The sequence below is a fragment of the Dromiciops gliroides genome, chromosome 2 (assembly GCF_019393635.1).
Source record: "Dromiciops gliroides isolate mDroGli1 chromosome 2, mDroGli1.pri, whole genome shotgun sequence".
In the NCBI taxonomy this organism is placed as follows: Eukaryota; Metazoa; Chordata; class Mammalia; order Microbiotheria; family Microbiotheriidae; genus Dromiciops; species Dromiciops gliroides.
This window is the reverse complement of record NC_057862.1, coordinates 175857916-175874708: the sequence shown is the minus strand read 5'-3', so window position 1 is coordinate 175874708 and position 16793 is coordinate 175857916. Positions and strand designations below refer to the sequence as shown.

General features: G+C 46.3%; 1 protein-coding gene across 2 annotated transcripts in view; it reads right to left on the bottom strand.

Annotated features, from left to right (window-relative positions):
• Window positions 1-252: 252 nt before the first annotated feature.
• LOC122741012 (myosin-7) overlaps window positions 253-16793 on the bottom strand; it is a 33911-nt gene continuing 17370 nt past the window's right edge. Inside the window, exons 24-40 of one of the 2 annotated variants that reach the window (XM_043984014.1) lie at window positions 15745-15921; window positions 15020-15165; window positions 13662-13752; window positions 10847-11236; window positions 10385-10511; window positions 10011-10129; window positions 8724-8920; window positions 7780-7963; window positions 6652-6817; window positions 6304-6428; window positions 5170-5478; window positions 4218-4421; window positions 3008-3133; window positions 2630-2905; window positions 1404-1499; window positions 1067-1201; window positions 253-389 (exon numbers count right to left, since the gene is read on the bottom strand). In XM_043984014.1, coding sequence (XP_043839949.1) covers window positions 372-389; window positions 1067-1201; window positions 1404-1499; window positions 2630-2905; window positions 3008-3133; window positions 4218-4421; window positions 5170-5478; window positions 6304-6428; window positions 6652-6817; window positions 7780-7963; window positions 8724-8920; window positions 10011-10129; window positions 10385-10511; window positions 10847-11236; window positions 13662-13752; window positions 15020-15165; window positions 15745-15921 — 2886 coding nt within the window. In that variant the 3' untranslated portion in view covers window positions 253-371. Of the gene's footprint in view, window positions 393-1066; window positions 1202-1403; window positions 1500-2629; window positions 2906-3007; window positions 3134-4217; window positions 4422-5169; window positions 5479-6303; window positions 6429-6651; window positions 6818-7779; window positions 7964-8723; window positions 8921-10010; window positions 10130-10384; window positions 10512-10846; window positions 11237-13661; window positions 13753-15019; window positions 15166-15744; window positions 15922-16793 lie in introns of both variants that reach the window. The other variant, XM_043984013.1, reaches the window with a different exon arrangement.

Sequence of the window (16793 nt, the reverse complement as noted above, 5' to 3'; positions counted from 1 at the left end):
TAAATCCAGAGTCAGCATTCTTTCTACTGTTTCATGAGGCCTCTTATTCTATGTTGTTCTCTATGGGCTATAGATTCAGGCCCTGGGCATCCCAAAGTGTAGGGAGAAGGGAGCTACTTGAATGAATACCATTTAAGAGGGCATCCCCTAACTCAGACCCCTGAATCTTCTTCTTCCCAATAATTCAACTTGTCTCCCCATGTTCTCTACGTTAGGGTGAGGTGGCGCAGAAGAAAAGGCAGGAACCAGTGTCTCAGCTTCTAGGAGGATGTTTTATTCTACTTCCTAGGCAAGGTCTACTGTACAGGGACCATGGAGTTGAGAGGGCCCATAATAGCCACTCCAAGTCAGGGCAGGACATTGTGGCCTGGCTACTCCTCATTCAAGCCCTTCTGAAAGGAAACAAAGTCCGAGTCAGTTCTGAGGAAAGGGACCCAGGGACCTGGATTGTGGGAGAAGGGTCTGGTTCTGGGCTTCAATTCTGTGAAGAGGGCAGGTATGGGGCTAATTGACAGGTGGAGGTTGTGTGGGAGGCTCTTGGGAATCAGTGTAAAAGTTCCCCAAGGCTTGGATCACAGGGGGTATACGTTCAGGGTCAAAATGGCAGAGGTCAAGAATCTCAAGGGTCATAATGGGTACAGTTTCAGGGATGATGATAAGTCTGGCTATGAGATTTATAGAATCATAGAATTTTAGTTAGAAGGGACTTTAAAAAATCTAGTCAAACCTCATTTTACAGAAATAGAAATTGAGGCTCAGTCATTGAGAAATGACTTACTGAAGGTGACAGCTAGTTAGCAGTAATTAGATTCAGAAAAGATCGTCTTGGTCTGCTGGGGTATGGAGCCTAAGGTCTGAGAAACCCAGAGGATGAGAAACCCAATGTTTGGGAAACCATGTGGGGAGAGCTGTGTACAGGGTACCCCATAGGGGGATGCTCCTTCAGGCAGGTGCCATGTCTGAGGAAGCAATGGTGTCCAGGATGGGTCTTGTTTGCTAGAGTGAGTATGGGGCATTGAAGGTACAATGTCTGGCAATTGGGAGTACCCTACACAAGGGGGCTCACCTTGGCACCGATGTCACGGCTCTTGGCCCGAAGCTTGTTGACCTGGGACTCAGCAATGTCAGCCCGTTCCTCTGCCTCATCAAGCTCATGCTGGACCTTCCGGAACTTGGACAGGTTGGTATTGGCTTGTTCCTCCTGAAGCATGGGCAGGGAAAAGATCAGGAAGAAATGATTGGGGATGGAAGGGATAAGCATAGAAGGGGTTCCCTTGGCATTTTTGGCTTGGGGAACTAACTCCCTTTCCATTTGGGGGCCTCAGTTGGGCTACCCTGATCCAGACTCCTATCTCCTGGATCCACTGCCCAGGCTTCCCAATTCCCATGAAGTGGAAACTTACCGCTTCCTCAGCCTGCCGCTTATAGGCCTTGACCTTCAGTTGTAACTTGTCCACCAGATCCTGCAGCCGAAGCAGGTTCTTCCTGTCTTCCTCTGTCTGCCGGGGACAGGGATGAAGAAGTCACTGGAGAGCCTACTGGCTTTTTTTTCTCCTATCCTTTTATTATTTTTCATTATATCCTTTACTACAAACCAACCATTTTCTGCTTTTCATTCACTACCATCATAATCTCTTTATTTCCATGGAAAAGGAATGGAGGGGAGTGGGAGGCATGAGTTGAGATTTATCCAGTGAAAAAGATGAGACTCTGGGCTTTGGCTCTAGAGGTGGGGTTCTTTACTTTTTTCAGTGTCATAGACCCTTTTAGCAGTTTTATGGAGTCTATGAACCCCTTCACAGACTGCAGTTAAAGAACCGTTCTCTAGAGTACAGGACAAAGTTGGTTCTAGAACCCCAGATGTGATCTTGAGATTTTTCCTAAAATGGAATCATCACATGGAAGGTGGTATGTTCCAGGTCCTTGGACAAGCAGCACCACTAATCCTTACTCTAGAGGCATAGCGTCATTTTTTTTTAGGAAGAAAGAACTTTCTCCAGAATTTGATTCTGGAGAACAAAAGCTTAGAGTTTGAGTTGAAAGTGGCATCATCTCTTTTGGTTCTTGCCTAGAAGATTTAAAGTATTTCAGGTGGTGCTTCTAGGGTCTGGAGACCTCCAGAGCTCTTTAGGGGATGATTCTATTTACTTCTTGTTCTAAAATGTGGTTCTTGAGCTATGTTGGATGATCTTTATCCAGAATTCTGGGTATATTCCCATGATGCTCCGCTAGGAGGTTGAGTTTAAAAGGGGTGGTAGTTCAAGAGGCAGATGATGTGGGATATGACTATGAGTTGCGGCAGGGGCCAGGCATTAGCTGCTGCTTTCTCCACCCCAGGAAGAGGCTTGCCATGCTGTAGGCCAAGGAGAAAGGGCTCACTTTATCTTAGGGACCCTAGTTCTAAATAAGAGGTATCCAAACACACTAGGCCACATGCGGCCTGAAATACCAGATTAAGATGTAACTGGTAGAACATAGATGATGTTAATATGTGGTTTTCTAAGTGAATTGCAGCTTGCAGGGATCTTTCTAGGGTTTAGTGGCCCCCATTTCTATTTGAGCTTGATGCCACTGGTCTAGATCAAAGGAGCTGAGAACACTCAGTTCTAAAAGTCACTGTCTGACTCACCTGGTAGGTGAGCTCCTTGATGCGCCTCTCACACTTCCTCATGCCCTTGACCGACTCGGCGTTCCGTTTCTGCTCAGACTCAAGCTCATTCTCCAGCTCTCGCACCCGGGCCTCGAGCTTCTGCAACTGCTTCTTGCCTCCCTTGAGGGCGATCTGCTCGGCCTCATCCAGCCGATGCTGCAGGTCCTTGATGGTCTGCTCCATGTTCTTCTTCATCCTCTCTAGGTGGGCACTGGTATCCTGCTCCTTCTTCAGCTCTTCAGCCATCATGGCTGCCTGGGGTGTGGGGAGAGAGGGAGGGGGCCTTCTTTAGGCCTAGGCCTACCAATGGCCATGATGCCACACGGGTTGGGAGTATATGGTGGGTTCCGGACTCACGTCGGTGATGGCCTTCTTGGCCTTTTCCTCAGCATTCCTGCACTCCTGCACGGCCTCTTCCACTTCTGTCTGGAGCTGAGAGAGGTCTGCCTCCATCTTCTTCTTCTGGTTGATTAGGCTGGTGTTCTAAATCGGGAGGAAAAAAACACACAACAAAATTCATGACTCACTGGATTGGCCCTGTCCGAGGGTGGTTTACCCCCAACAATGAACCGAAACAAGTCCAGTTCCTTTATCTAAAAGGACATAAACAATGGTAACATTTACAGTTATCTTGTATATTTATCTGGTACTTTAAGGTTTGAGAAACACTGTTCTCACAGAAGCCCTGAGGGCTCGAGGATCCTTATGCCCATTTTACAGTTGAGTAAATTGAGGATCTCAGAAGTTAAGTGACTTGCCCATGGTCACACAGCTACTCAGCATCTGAGGTGGGATTCAGATCCAATTCTCCTGATTCCAAGTTTAGTTCTCTTTCCCCTCCTCTCGTGCAACCTTTATAAAGAAAATGTCCTAGTCGATAATCCTGGCATAATCAGGTATATAATTAAAGGATGACAGGATCTAGTCCTTGATGGACAAGGAAACTGAGGCTGGAAATACCAAAGAAACACATTTGGGCTCAATGCCAGAAAAGCCATCTAACAGAGTTGATCATTAAGTCCATTCAGCGGGCTGTTCAGATGGCTCCTTCCCATTGGAGGAGCAGAGGCTGGATGACCATTTGCTGGGGATATTATAGTAGGGATTTGGTTTTTGGAGGAGTTCTGATCAGACTCGATGCCTGCTGAGGTCTCTTCCAACTCTAACATTCTGTAATTTGTGTCATGTGCTATACTCAGAGAGGACACCCAACAAGTGGTTTTGTTCTAGACCACCTGCTCTGGTGGGATTGTTGAAAGCTACAACCAGGGATGTGCTGGACCCAGCTTGGGCTCAAGAGTCAGTTGTTAAATTAAGTGTGAACAAAACAAAACCAAAACCAAGCATCAATTAAGTGTGAGCATTTATACCTCAGAAATCAGCAAACTACAAACCAGGGCTTCATTTATTGTTTTATTGGTTTGTAGACTTAACAAGGTGATGCAGATTAAACTGAAAAGTATGTTACTCTTGAGTGGGCGGCTGTTAAATATTTACTAGTAGCCTCTTGGTACAAAGACCAGTGGGGTTCTGCATGGTTTGGGCTGTCCAGAAGTTTCCCTCTCACCTGGGAGTGGAGCAGCTGCACCCGCTCACTGGTCTCAATGAGTTCCTGCTCAGCCAGCTTCCGGGCCCTCTCTGTCTGCTCCACCACAGCCCGTAGCTCCTCAAGCTCTGCCTGTAGCAGGTTGTTTCGGCGTTCCACAATGGCAATGTTCTCCTTCAGGTCATCGTTGGCCCGGACCGCATCATCCAGTTGGATCTGGGTGTCCTGAGAATGAAGGAAACTGACATTAGATAGGATAAGGGCAGTAGTATCAACTGAGTGGGTAGATGAGAGTGACCCTGTCTGGGCTGACCTGGGCAGCTATGAGATCCATGATGGGCTAAAAAAGTTGGGGTTCCCATTTTCTCACACGATGACCAATATCTCTGTTCTGACTTTTGAGCTGAAGGCAGCAGGGTTTGGGGGACTGTACCAGAATTTGCTCCCAATATAGGATCATGGATTTAAAACTAATAGAGATCTTGGAGGCCACCTAGAGTAGCTAGAGGATAGAACACTGGGCCTAGAGTCAGGAAGATCTGAGTTCAAATTTGTCCTTAGACACTTACTAGCTGTGTGACCCTGGGCAAGTCACTTAGCCCTGTTTGCCTCAGTTTCTTCATCTGTTAAATGAGCTGGAGAAGGAAATGGCTAACCACTCTAGTACCTTTGCCAAGAAAACGCCAAGTAGAGTCATGAAGAGATGGACACAACTGAAATGACTGAACAGCAGCAACAACCACAACAATTATTGTTATTATTATTATCCAGTCTAACGCCCTTGTTTTACACATGTGGAAACTGAGGCCTGGGGACGCTAAGTGACTTGTCCTAGGTAATGGAGGCAGGATTTAAATCTGTCTCCAATTCCATTGCCCTTTCTGCTGAACTACTAAACAGCTGTTAAGACACTTAAATTGTTTCTGCAGTGATGATAGGGGAGATGCCTCTGCTTCTGAAAAAGGTAGCGTACCTTGAGCAAGCCCTGTAGGGTCTTGACTTGCTTCTGGGCCTCTGCAGCTATGCGATTAGCATGGCTGAGCTGGATCTCCATCTCGTTGAGGTCTCCCTCCATCTTCTTCTTCACCCGAAGAGCCTCGTTCCGGCTGCGGGTCTCAGCATCCAGGGAGGTCTGCAGGGAGTCCACCACCCGTAGGTGGTTGCGCTTGGCCTGCTCCATCTCCTCATCCTTCTCTGCCAACTTGCGTTCAATCTCTGCCTTGATCTGGTTGAACTCCAGCTGTGCCCGGAGGATCTTGCCCTCCTCATGCTCCAAGGAGGCCTGGGAGGATGAAGGAGAAGAGCTAAGGGTGAACGGTTTTTAGGACCATGGGAACATGTGGAGAGAGACAGCATATGACAAGTTAAAAATGCTGAGTGGGGTCAAGAATAAGGGAAGGGGGAATGTCAGCTTGACATAATGGATCCGCAGATGGATTGAGACAGAACAACCTCAGCTCGAACACCACCTCTGCTACACACTGAGTGAGCCTGCGTAAGTCACTCGACCCCTCATTTTTCCAGGCAACTAATTCTCTAAGACTACATGTTGTGGAACGGGTGGAGTTCCCCATGAGTAGACTGCTAGATCTGCATGGAGTCCTCCCTAATAAACTCCTGATTCCAATGAAATCATAGTCTGAGTCAAAAAAAAAGAAAGAAAGAAAGAAAGAAATTAAGGAAGGAGGTGGGGACTTCACAGACAGAGGAGAGGTAATAGAAAGATAATAGAGTAGAAAGAATTGGCTCAGTAAAGGAAATGGGTACAGCATGGTTCAGGGAGAAGAAAGAGCCCTGCATTTGGATTCAGAAGCCTTGGGTTTGAATCTCCTCTTTGCCACTTACTACCTGGATGACCTGGGGGGAGTTATGTAGGAAATTCTGTTTCTTCCTCTATTAAAGGAAAGAGATGGACTTGATAACCTTTAAGGCCTTTTTAAGGTCAGAACCTCTAAGCCTATGATCTGGGAGCTACTGAAAAGGAGGCAGAAAAGGAGAGACAGGCAGATGGCATTTGAAAGGTAGAGTGGAGGGATGGAGGTAAGAGAGAATGTAGGGGAGTTACAGGGGGAGGAAGGGCACAAGGGGTGGCCCAGGCCTCCCTCACCTCTGCTTCCTCCAGGGCCGACTGCAGCTCTAGCTTCTCAGCCTCCAGCTGTTTCCGGATCTTCTCCAGCTCATGGATGCTCTTCCCGGTGGAACCCAACTGTTCTGTCAGGTCTGAGATCTCCTCTGTGAGTCAAAGACAGATGACCTAGTTATGGGGTTGGGATCCTTGGCATGATCCCTCAGGGGAGGGAGCATTTGGCCCCAGGAATCATCAGGATCCCCCAGGAGAACTGTGGCTCCTGAGCCATCAGTTGACCTAACAGGTGGGAGATCATGGTGACCGGGCCAGCTCATCACCACATCTACCGCTGCCTCCTTCTTTTACCCTGAGCCCTCCCTGACTCACCTTGGAGGTTCTTGTTTTCCCTCTTGAAGGTCTCCAGATGCTCCAGGGATTCCTCGTAGGCGTTCTTGAGCTTGAAGAGCTCGGTGCTGAGGGAACGCGCCTCCTTCTGGGATGACTCCAGCTCTGACTGAGACTCCTCATATTTCTGCTTCCACTCGGCAAGGATCTAGGCAAAAACAGGGAGCAGATCACTCCCCACAGCTTCCCAGGGCTGGCTCTCTGCTCTTCCAGCAGCTCCACCCCCAGGGTTCTGGGCTAGAGGCGCCATGATCTGTGGCTTCTATTTCCAGCCACGGCACTGTCTCCTTCACCCCCAGGAGAGCTTCTCCTGGTCCTTTTACTGCTAATTACCCCCTTCCATTTGCCCCTCTAGTGCTATCTTTCTCTTTCACACCTTGTTCTTCTGCCATATTCCTTCTCCTTCTTGCCCTTTCTTCTTTTTTCCTCTCCCTCCATCTCTCTACTTGGATTCTCCATCTTTAATCCTCATCCTTCTTACCTAGTCCCTTTTCCCCATCCTTTTCTCCCACACCTTGTCCAAGTTTCTCTGAATCTTGTTAAGGGCCAAGGATGGGGACCAGCTGACTCAGCAAAGTCTCCAGGCTCCACTCCCCTCAGCTGCATTCTTGGGGTCTCCTTCCAGACTCACTCCCTGGCCCACTTCTCCTTCTACCTCCTTCCCTTCCTTGCCCCTCCTAGCCTCCCATCTCCCCATCCCCTTGGCTTCCTCTCCCCAAATCTCTCTCTCTGCCTCCTCTTCCATGCCTGGGCTCTTCCCCCTGGGCATCCCTAAGCTTCTCTATGGTCTTCTTTGGCCCCTTCTACTCTTATCTAGTTTCCTCTTTCTTCTGTTCCCCTGCCTCTTGCTCTAGCCCCATTGTGGAGATCCCACCCCCTTGTCTTTCTTCCCTTCTTCATGGGGAGCAAGGCCCACCCAGTAAAAAGGACTGGATTTGGACTCATAGCACCTGGAACTGAACCCTGGGTTCCCCACTTGATACCTGCATGACACTGGGCAAGTTAATTTCCTCACCTAGAGGATGAAGGCACTGTCCTGAATGTCCTTTAACATCCCTTCAAGTGCTAAAGCAATGACCCTGTGGCAGTCCCTCTCCATCCCATCCCCACCTTGTCAAAGTTCCTCTGTTTCTTGTCCAGGGCAGCAGCGGCAGCATTGGACCGCTCCACATCCACCATCAGGTCCTCGATTTCGTTCTGCAGTCGGTGCTTGGTCTTCTCCAGGGATGAACACTTGGCATTCACGGCCTCCACGGCCTCCTCTGCATCCTGCAGCCTCTGGGCCAGCTTCTTCCTGCCCAGGGTGGAGGTGGGAGGAAAAGGGAAACAGCATGAACCTTCTGGAGAATGATTCCTGGGCACTCCTAGAACCTTTTTAGAGAAACCTAGAGAAGCCTGAGACCAGGTAGCAGAGTGAGCTAGGCAACATACAACACAGTCACTCAAGACCAACAAGTATTGGGAGCCTAGAATCCTTCTTAGAGAAATCTAGAACCAGGCATCAGAGTGATCTAGAGAACATGCAAATGGCATTGTGACTGGAAGAGGAGTTAAGAACATTGAAATGATCCAGAACCCATGCTAGAGAAACTAAGAACAAATGATCCAAGAACAGGTACCAGCACAATCTAGGGTATACAAAATTAGCACTTAATCTCTGTGACATTGACTTAAGACAAGGAACCATCAATGCCACACTCCAAAAACAGATTTCCTTATAACCCAGCATAGAGTTCTAGATCCAAATATGATAGAGAGGCACATTTCCTGCATTGAGTTCACAGACCCTGCCATGCAGCCCTTCCCAGGGCTTCAGTGCCCTGTCTCATGTCGTAATTCTCTGCACACAGACAAACCTTTTGTTCGTCTTATATTCAAATCCGAAACATAACCCGAGCAAAAAGCTTCCCTGAGAGGAGAAGATGCAGGAGTGGGGAAAGGGGTTTGTCTCCCACCCCTAAAGAGCATCTGGAAGAGAGATCTGGCCCCTGAGCCCTGAGCCTTGCTTATGCTCTCTTTGGTGACTGGGCATTGGGGAGACCCCAGGGACTCACTTGGCCTCCTCCAGCTCTTCAGTCCTCTGGATGGCGTCTGTCTCATACTTGGTCCTCCACTGTGCCACCTCTGAGTTGGCCTTGGACAGGACACGCTGGAGCTCGGCCTTGGCCTCAGTTTCCTCCTCATATTGTTCTCTTAGGAGATCACAGTCATGCCGGGCTGATTGCAGGGCGTGAGCCAAGGCATTCTTTGCCTGGGAGTGATGGGTGGAAGAGGAAGCGATTATGTGCACCAAGTGAAGACAAATCCTACCTTCCGTCCCCCACTTTGGTTTTTCCCCTTCAGTTTTTTGATATTAACTTCTTCTTGGAGTCTACCCTTTGTCCTTACTCCTAGTCAATACATTAAACAAATCTGCAAGTATTTACTGAGAACTTACTCTGTGTCAAAGATTATAGGTTGAAGGGACAGCTAGGTGGTGCAGTGGATAGAGCATTGGCCCTGGATTCAGGAGGACCTGAGTTCAAATCCAGCTTCAGACACTTAACACTTATTAGCTGTGTGACCCTGGGCAAGTCACTTAACCCCAATTGTCCAGCAAAAACAAAACAAAAAAAAAAAGATTATGGGTTGAGAGCTGGAAGGGACCTCAAAAGCTATTGAGTCCAACCCCTTAATTTTACAGATGAGGAAATTGAGGCACAGAGTGATTAAGTAGCTTTCCAGGGTCAAATAGCTGGGATGCATCTGGGGTGCACTTTGAGCCCAGGTCCTCCTGACTCCAAGTTCAACATTCTATGCACTATCCCATGGTGTCTCTAGGATTTAGAGCTGGTAGACTCTTCAAGACCCTAGTCTGACTCCCTCATTTTTCAGATGAGGAAAGTAAGGCCAAGAGACATTATAGAACTTGGCCAAGGTCACACAAGTAGTTGAGCCAGGGCTCAAAGCTAGATCTTAACTCCAGAGCCAGTGTTGTATCTTCATGTTCCATCAAGGGTGTCCATTTCTCCAGTCCTTGCTGTCTCTCCATTTCCTCTCATCCTTAGCTATCTATTAAGTTTCCTTCTTTCCCTAGATCATTTCTAAGTCCTTCATACTCAATTATTGGGAACAGAGGCCTCTGTAGAGCTCAACCTAGCAAATGAGACTGGGAGAACTGAGGAGTTACTGGAGCAGCAGGGGCCAGACACCTGTTGGAGGTCTGGGCAAACAGTAGGAAAGTGGTAGGTCTCATTTTGGGGGTTGTGTGGGAAATAAGGGGCTGAGGTAGTTGCTAATTTTTGTTCCCCACCAGAAGAATGTTCCAGGGACTGGAAATGGATGAGAAGTCCTAGCCTCACCTTGACTTCTTCTTCCAGCTGCCTCTTGAGATCTTCCAGTTGCTGAGTGTAGGTAAGCTTGCCTCTGGTCAACTGGGAGATCAGAGCCTCCTTCTCATCCAGCTGACGGGACAGCTCACCTGGGGAAGTACAGAGAACATAGTGTTAGTAATCCCCTTCCCTATCCAACAGCCCTGTCCTGACCCTTCGTCTCCGATCTCTGGAATGATTTGGAGCAGGGGCTTGTAGTACGTCAGTGTATATGTGGATGATGAGATGGTGGAGTGGTGATCTTTTAGGCCTTCCTAGTAATGTGATTGATTTCGGGAGTGGGGCCTGAGCCCATTCATGTTGTGGGGAAAGGTGTTCACCAGCTCAGTCTAGCCCAGCCTCACCATTTTCTGTCTGCAACTTGGCCCTTTGACTGGTGAGATCATTGACAGAACGTTGTGTCTCCTCTGCCTTGCTGCGATGCTCATTCATTTGGTCTTCTAGGGTTCGGCACATCTTCTCCAGGTTAGCCTGAGAATGGAGAGAGCAATGAAGAATTGAGGGTAAGGACATGATGTAAAAATGTGGGCTCTGAGAGTGGGGCATTAAAGAAGAATGGAGGGGCAGCTAGGTGGTGCAGTGGATAAAGCACTGGCCTTGGATTCAGGAGGACCTGAGTTCAAATCCAGCCTCAGACACTTGACGCTTACTAGCTGTGTGACCCTGGGCAAGTCACTTAACCCTCATTGTCGATGTTAAGATTGGTTCACAGGAAGAAGAAATGAAATAAAGAGGAGAGTGAGTGGATGGAGCTAGATGGAGGAAATTGAGGGCAAGAGACTCAGCCATTCAGGTAGAGATCTCACCTTGGCCTTGATGATCTGCTCCATGTTGGAGGTGACATCATCCAGCTCCAGCTTGAACTCACTCTTCTCCTTCTCCAGCTTCTGCTTGACCCTCTGCAGGTTGTCAATCTGCTCTCCCAGCTCAGCCACACTGTCTGCGTGCTTCTTGCGCAGGGCGGCTGCTGTGGCCTCATGCTGCAGCGTCGCCTCTTCCAGGTCCCTGCGCATCTTCTGGAACTCAGCCTCCCTCTTCTTGTTCATCTCGATCTGGACGGATGTGGCCCCGCCGGCCTCCTCCAGCCTCTCACTGATCTCCTCCAGTTCCCTGGACAGGTCTGAGCGCAGCTTCTCCACCTTGGCTCGGGCTGTCCTCTCTGCTTCCAGCTCCTCCTCCAGCTCCTCGATTCGAGCCTGGGTGTCAGAGAGAAGAGACATTACTTACTCAGAGATTCAGAGTCTTTCATTGTGGAATACCCAAGTCAGGATCTGAGTTCTAATTTGTCATATTCTAAAAGTTACAGGATCATAAATGTAGAAGTGGGACAGATTTGAGAGGTCATTGAACCCACCCCTCATTTTATCTATTAAGAAACTGAAGGGGGGCAGCTAGGTGGCACAATGGATAAGGCACTAGCCTTGTATTCAGGAGGACCTGAGTTCAAACCCAGCCTCAGACACTTACTAGCTGTGTGACCCTGGGCAAGTCACTTAAACCCCATTGCCCTGCAAAAAAAAAAAAGAAAGAAACTGAAGGTCCGAGACATTCAATGGGTCACACAGCTAGTGTGGGTTGGAGGTGGGATTCGAATCCAGGTCTTTCTGACTTAAAATCCAGCACTCTATCCACTATGTCACATTGCCTCTCTGCCTATAGCATCCCTTAGACCTAAATTCTATAGGATGTAAGGACTTCTGAAAATCACCTTGAAATGGACCCTCATTTAGTTTTTTAAAGACTTTGGAGGATAAGATACTGCTCATGGAATGAAAGGTATTGAAACTAAGCTCTTGAAGGGGGTTGAAGTCCTTTGTTCCAAGGTCTGTGATTGTCATTTAAAATATTTTTTGTAGAGTATCATGAGAGAGGGGGAAGTCCTGTGTCTCTTAATGAAGACAAGAAGGACCAACAGTGTTACCTAGAACTTTTAAAGAGTCATAGAATTAGACTGAAGCATTAGCCTTTGGAGATATGGGAGGGTCATTTTCTTTATTAGTGAGTCTTCATTCAGAGAATGAACTCAAACCTTCTGGATTCCAGAGTGAGGTTCAATGGCTATTGATTGTCATAGGCTATCTCACAAGAGGGCCATGTCTCAACATATTTTAGGCCCAAAGGCCTCTAAAGCTAAGGTTTATCAGGTGAAGACATGGATTTGCACCTGATTTAGAAAGCTTTTGTGGGGGGGCCGTATTCAAATCCACTATAATTTTCAACATTAATTCCTATAAATTGAGAAAGTAGGTCTAATTTTATCCAATTGTTGGCCAAATGCTATTGTAGAGAATACCAGTTAGAGTAGGCAGAGCCCAATGTTGCAATTTCATAGACATTTTTGGAAGAAAGAGAAAATGAGAGGGAAGAAGAGGTCAAGAGGGATTTGAACCTATCCTCTGCCACTTATTACCATGTAATCTTGGGCAAGTCATTTAACCTCCTGAGAGTTTAGTTTCCTCATCTATAAAATAAGGAAGTTGGACTAGAAGGTTCCACATCTCTGGTCCTACAAGAGGTAATGAGAGTCAGGTGAGAGAACAGTGAAATGAAAGATAAGTGGTGCTGGGGTTGGACTCAGTGATTGCTAAGGACCTTGTAATCTTAGAATTCTGAGTCTGGGGGCAGCTAGGTGGCACAGTGGATAGAGCACCAGCCCTGGAATCAGGAGGACCTGAGTTCAAATCTGGCCTCAGACACTTGACACTTACTGGCTGTGTGACCCTGGGCAAGTCACTTAACCCCAATTGCCTCACCACCCCCCCAAAAAAAGAATTCTGAATCTGTCATGATGAGAACAGAAAGGAAAAAAGGAGAGAACTATATCATTCAGTGAAATACAAGCTATGTGGAGAAAAGCCTCTTGGCTTCTCTGGCCCAAGAAATCAAAGATGGAGAAAGGAAAGAGATTAGAGGCTACAAGTGTATGAATTACTGGCAAAAGTTACATTTCACTTGTTCCTATTGTTTTAGCAGGATAAGTAGACTTCAATGTCCTCCCTAAGGAGGTTCTAGTAATATCAGGAAACAGTACTGCCCTCAGGATGAAAGGAGTAAGTAGCATGGTCTACTGAAAGACAGCTGGATTGGTAGTCAGTTAACCCAGGTTCAAATCTTCAACATGTTATTTATTACCTGAATGGTGTTTGGAAAATCATTTAACTTTCCTGAGCCCTAGTTTCCTCAATTATAAAAATGAGAGACTTGCATTACATGATCTCTAAATTTTTCTCTAGTCCTATCATTCCCTGAATTCCCATGATGCTGGACTTTAAAGCAAGTTAAAACCTTGTCTGATGGGTTGGGTGTCCATTTTGTGATGACTTGCTCCCCCCACCCACAACCTAATTCAGTGTAATGATGGTGCCTGTTGGGGCTAAACAGAATGAGCGAGTTCTTGCTTTTCAGACAACAAAGGGCTTGATAATCCTCCATGGGATTGTTGGTGTATCTCCATTTTCTTCTTGATTGGTTCATGATGGAGTTCTAGCCCTCAACCTTACCTGAAAAGGTCTAATCATATGAACAGGAGAAGCCATGGAAGAACTTGTGGGGAAGCCATAAACCAGACAAAAGTTTTCTGTGCCTCATGACTCATATGTCCACCTCATTCCCAGGCCTTACCTGTAGTTCTTTGAGTTTCTTCTGCAGTTGGCTGCCTAGAGCTTGCTCATCCTCAATTCTTGCATTGAGAGCATTCAATTCAAAGTCCTTCCTGTGGAAGAGGGAGGTATGTGTATGAGATAGAGAGAGTAAGCAGGTGTCCTGAACAGACCATTTATGGTAGGTGGTGCAGTGGAAAGAGTGCTGGACCTGAAGTTAGGAAGATTCATCTTCCTGAGTTCAAATCTGGTTTCAGACACTTGCTAGCTGTGTGACCGTGGGCAAGTCACTTAACCCCATTTTCTTCAGTTTCCTCATCTGTAAAATGAGCTGGAGAAGGAAATGGCAATCCACTCCAGCATCTTTGCCAAGAAAATCCCAAATGGGGTCATAAAGAGTTATATAGAACTGAAATGACTGAACTTATGGAGAGGTGACAGATATTTTCAAGGGGGTACTGGAGTCACCACAGAGCCAGCCACTCACATCTTTTATAACTATAGTTCTGTACACTGAGAATTGAACACTATCATAGAGGAAGGACCTTTTAACTGAGAGTCAGTAGACCTGGATTCTCATTCAGGTTCTGTTAATAACTAGCTGTGTAATCTAGAGCAAGTCACTTAAACCTTTTGGGACTTTCAGCTATGCCTCAGTTTCATCATCTGTATAATGAGGGGTTGGACTAAATGACCTCTAAGTTCATTGTTAAAAAATATTCATTGAAAATCATCCAGATGAACTCTACTATTCTAGCTCTAAAATTCCATGGTTCTGTGATTTTATGATCCTGGATGTCAACCTTTTGGGGTCTGAGTTTCCTAATCTGTAAAATGGGTACATATTGTATTGCTTATTTTAGAATCTAGTAAGATTGTTTATTTATCCAATTACTCATAGCTATGAACAACAATTTTAATAAGAATAGTGATCATATTTGTATAACACTTTGAAGTACTCTACAATTTTGAGGTATTGTTATTATGAAAGAACCCATCTATTCAATACCAATATTTCCCTAGTGAAGTTAGGTAGTTGGGAATTTTGGAATACCATAATCTCTGAAAATGGAAATCGAGGCTCACCCAGAAGGTAATAGAGAGATATATAGTGAGTGGTTGTAAACATATCATCACATACAACTAGTACACAAGAAGTGACATAAAAAGATAGAATCAAGGAGACATATTACCAGAAGAAGATATATGACTAGTTATGTCAGAAGAGCAAAGGGTAACAAAAAGACAGTCCTTGGCTTCATTAATACCCTCCTTAAAGAAGGCAGAAAGCAGGAGCTTAGGTCTATCCCTGTGAAGTCACAACAAAAATGATCTTTCTTAGCTAAGTAAGGGATGGGAAGATGGTGGGGGACATTGTACTTTTTCAGCCGCTCGTCCAGCTGTTGCTTATCATTCTCTAGGTCCATGATGCTTTCCTGGGTCAGTTTCAGGTCACCTTCCAGCTTTCGCTTTGCCCTCTCCAAGTCCATACGAATCTTCTTCTCCTGTTCCAGGGATCCCTCCAGCTGGCATCCAGAAAGAAAATAGGTCAACAACTCAGGGTGAGATGGGAGAGCCTGCCTTGATAATCTTGTGAAGTCAGTCACTCCAGGAATTGAGAGATCACAGGATAGGGGACAAAATTAACTTAGGAGAAGTTCAGTGTTGGCCCAGAATATAGCAGACAGATATAACCAGAGACCTATAGATGAACCCCAAAATTTATATGGAAAGATCACTGAAGATTAGATTTCATATAAAATCTTAGGATCGCTAACAATCCCTTTTTGAAATGAAACTCACACAATTGTTAAGAACTTGAATCCCTTCCCAGGGAATCAAGCCTCCCAAACTTCCAGTACAAGACAGGAAAAATTGGTTTCAATTTGGTTGGCAATGGAGATGCCTCACCCACCTCTGATTACACTGATGAGATTAGGTCAATGACTAGGATCTGAGAACCATTCTGTTGGTCTTTTCTCCCTATTTCCTCTTCTAAGAACATAGCATGAAAAAGAAAGATTCTTCTCCCTTAGTCCTACCCACCACCCATCAAAGGCCAGACTAATATGGTATTCCAGTCCCTCAACTGACCATCTACTTACATCATCTACTTGCTGTTCCAGCTTGACCTTGGCCTTAGTTAGGGTGTTGACTTTGTCCTCCTCAGCTTGTAAGTCATCCAGTGCTTGTTGGTGGGCTTCCTGTAAGGCCTTCTTTTCCTTGGTCAGCTTGACAATGATCTCATCCAGCCCGGCCATTTCCTCTGTTAAGTTCTTGACCTAGCATCCAAGAAACCCCAACCCTATTGAGGCCACTGATCATACCCAAATTGTGGTACCTTAAGACTGTATTCAAAGGGAATTCCCAGTGATTTAATGCCGGGGACCATGTATCCACAAACACCACAAGGATCAGAGGTAGAATCTGGTTAATCAGGAAATCTCCATATATGTGGAAAAGGCCAATGCCTCATAAAAGTGCTAGGTCCATGAGCCCAGAGTTATTAAAGAAATCAGGCAATGAACTGGAAGGAAACAGAACCAACTTTACTTCTCTCTCCTATTTTTTTTCTCTCCAGATTTTCATAGGGCATTTGACAGGGATTGTCAGGAATATGAATGTAATTCCTGTAGAATGATGATAATTTCTCCTACCTAGTCTGGTGAGCTGGGGGCAGGAGAAGGAAGGACTAGGAAGGGAAAGCCATCAGTAAATGTGAACATGGTAAAAGCACATTTAGGAAAAGTGGACATTTCGGTGGATAGAGTCAGTGTCAGAAGCTGTTGTGAAAGAAAGTAGGATAATATTGAATTTTGCTGTGAAGCGTATGGTTTGAAAAGCTAGGAGATTATTCCTCAATTGTGGTCAATGTTGTTTAATACTTTGGCCAGTTTTGGACTCTGCTTTAAGAAGGATATGGAGAAGGGGGGCAACTAGGTGGCGCAGTGGATAAAGCACCAGCCCTGGATTCAGGAGGACCTGAGTTCAAGCCTGGCCTCAGACACTTGACACTAACTGTGTTACCCTGGGCAAATCACTTAACCCCCATTGCCCCAGAAAAAAATATACAAAAAAAAAGGATATGGAGAGGGCAGCTAGGTGGCACAGTGGATAAAGTACCAGCCCTGGATTCAAGAGGACCTGAGTTCAA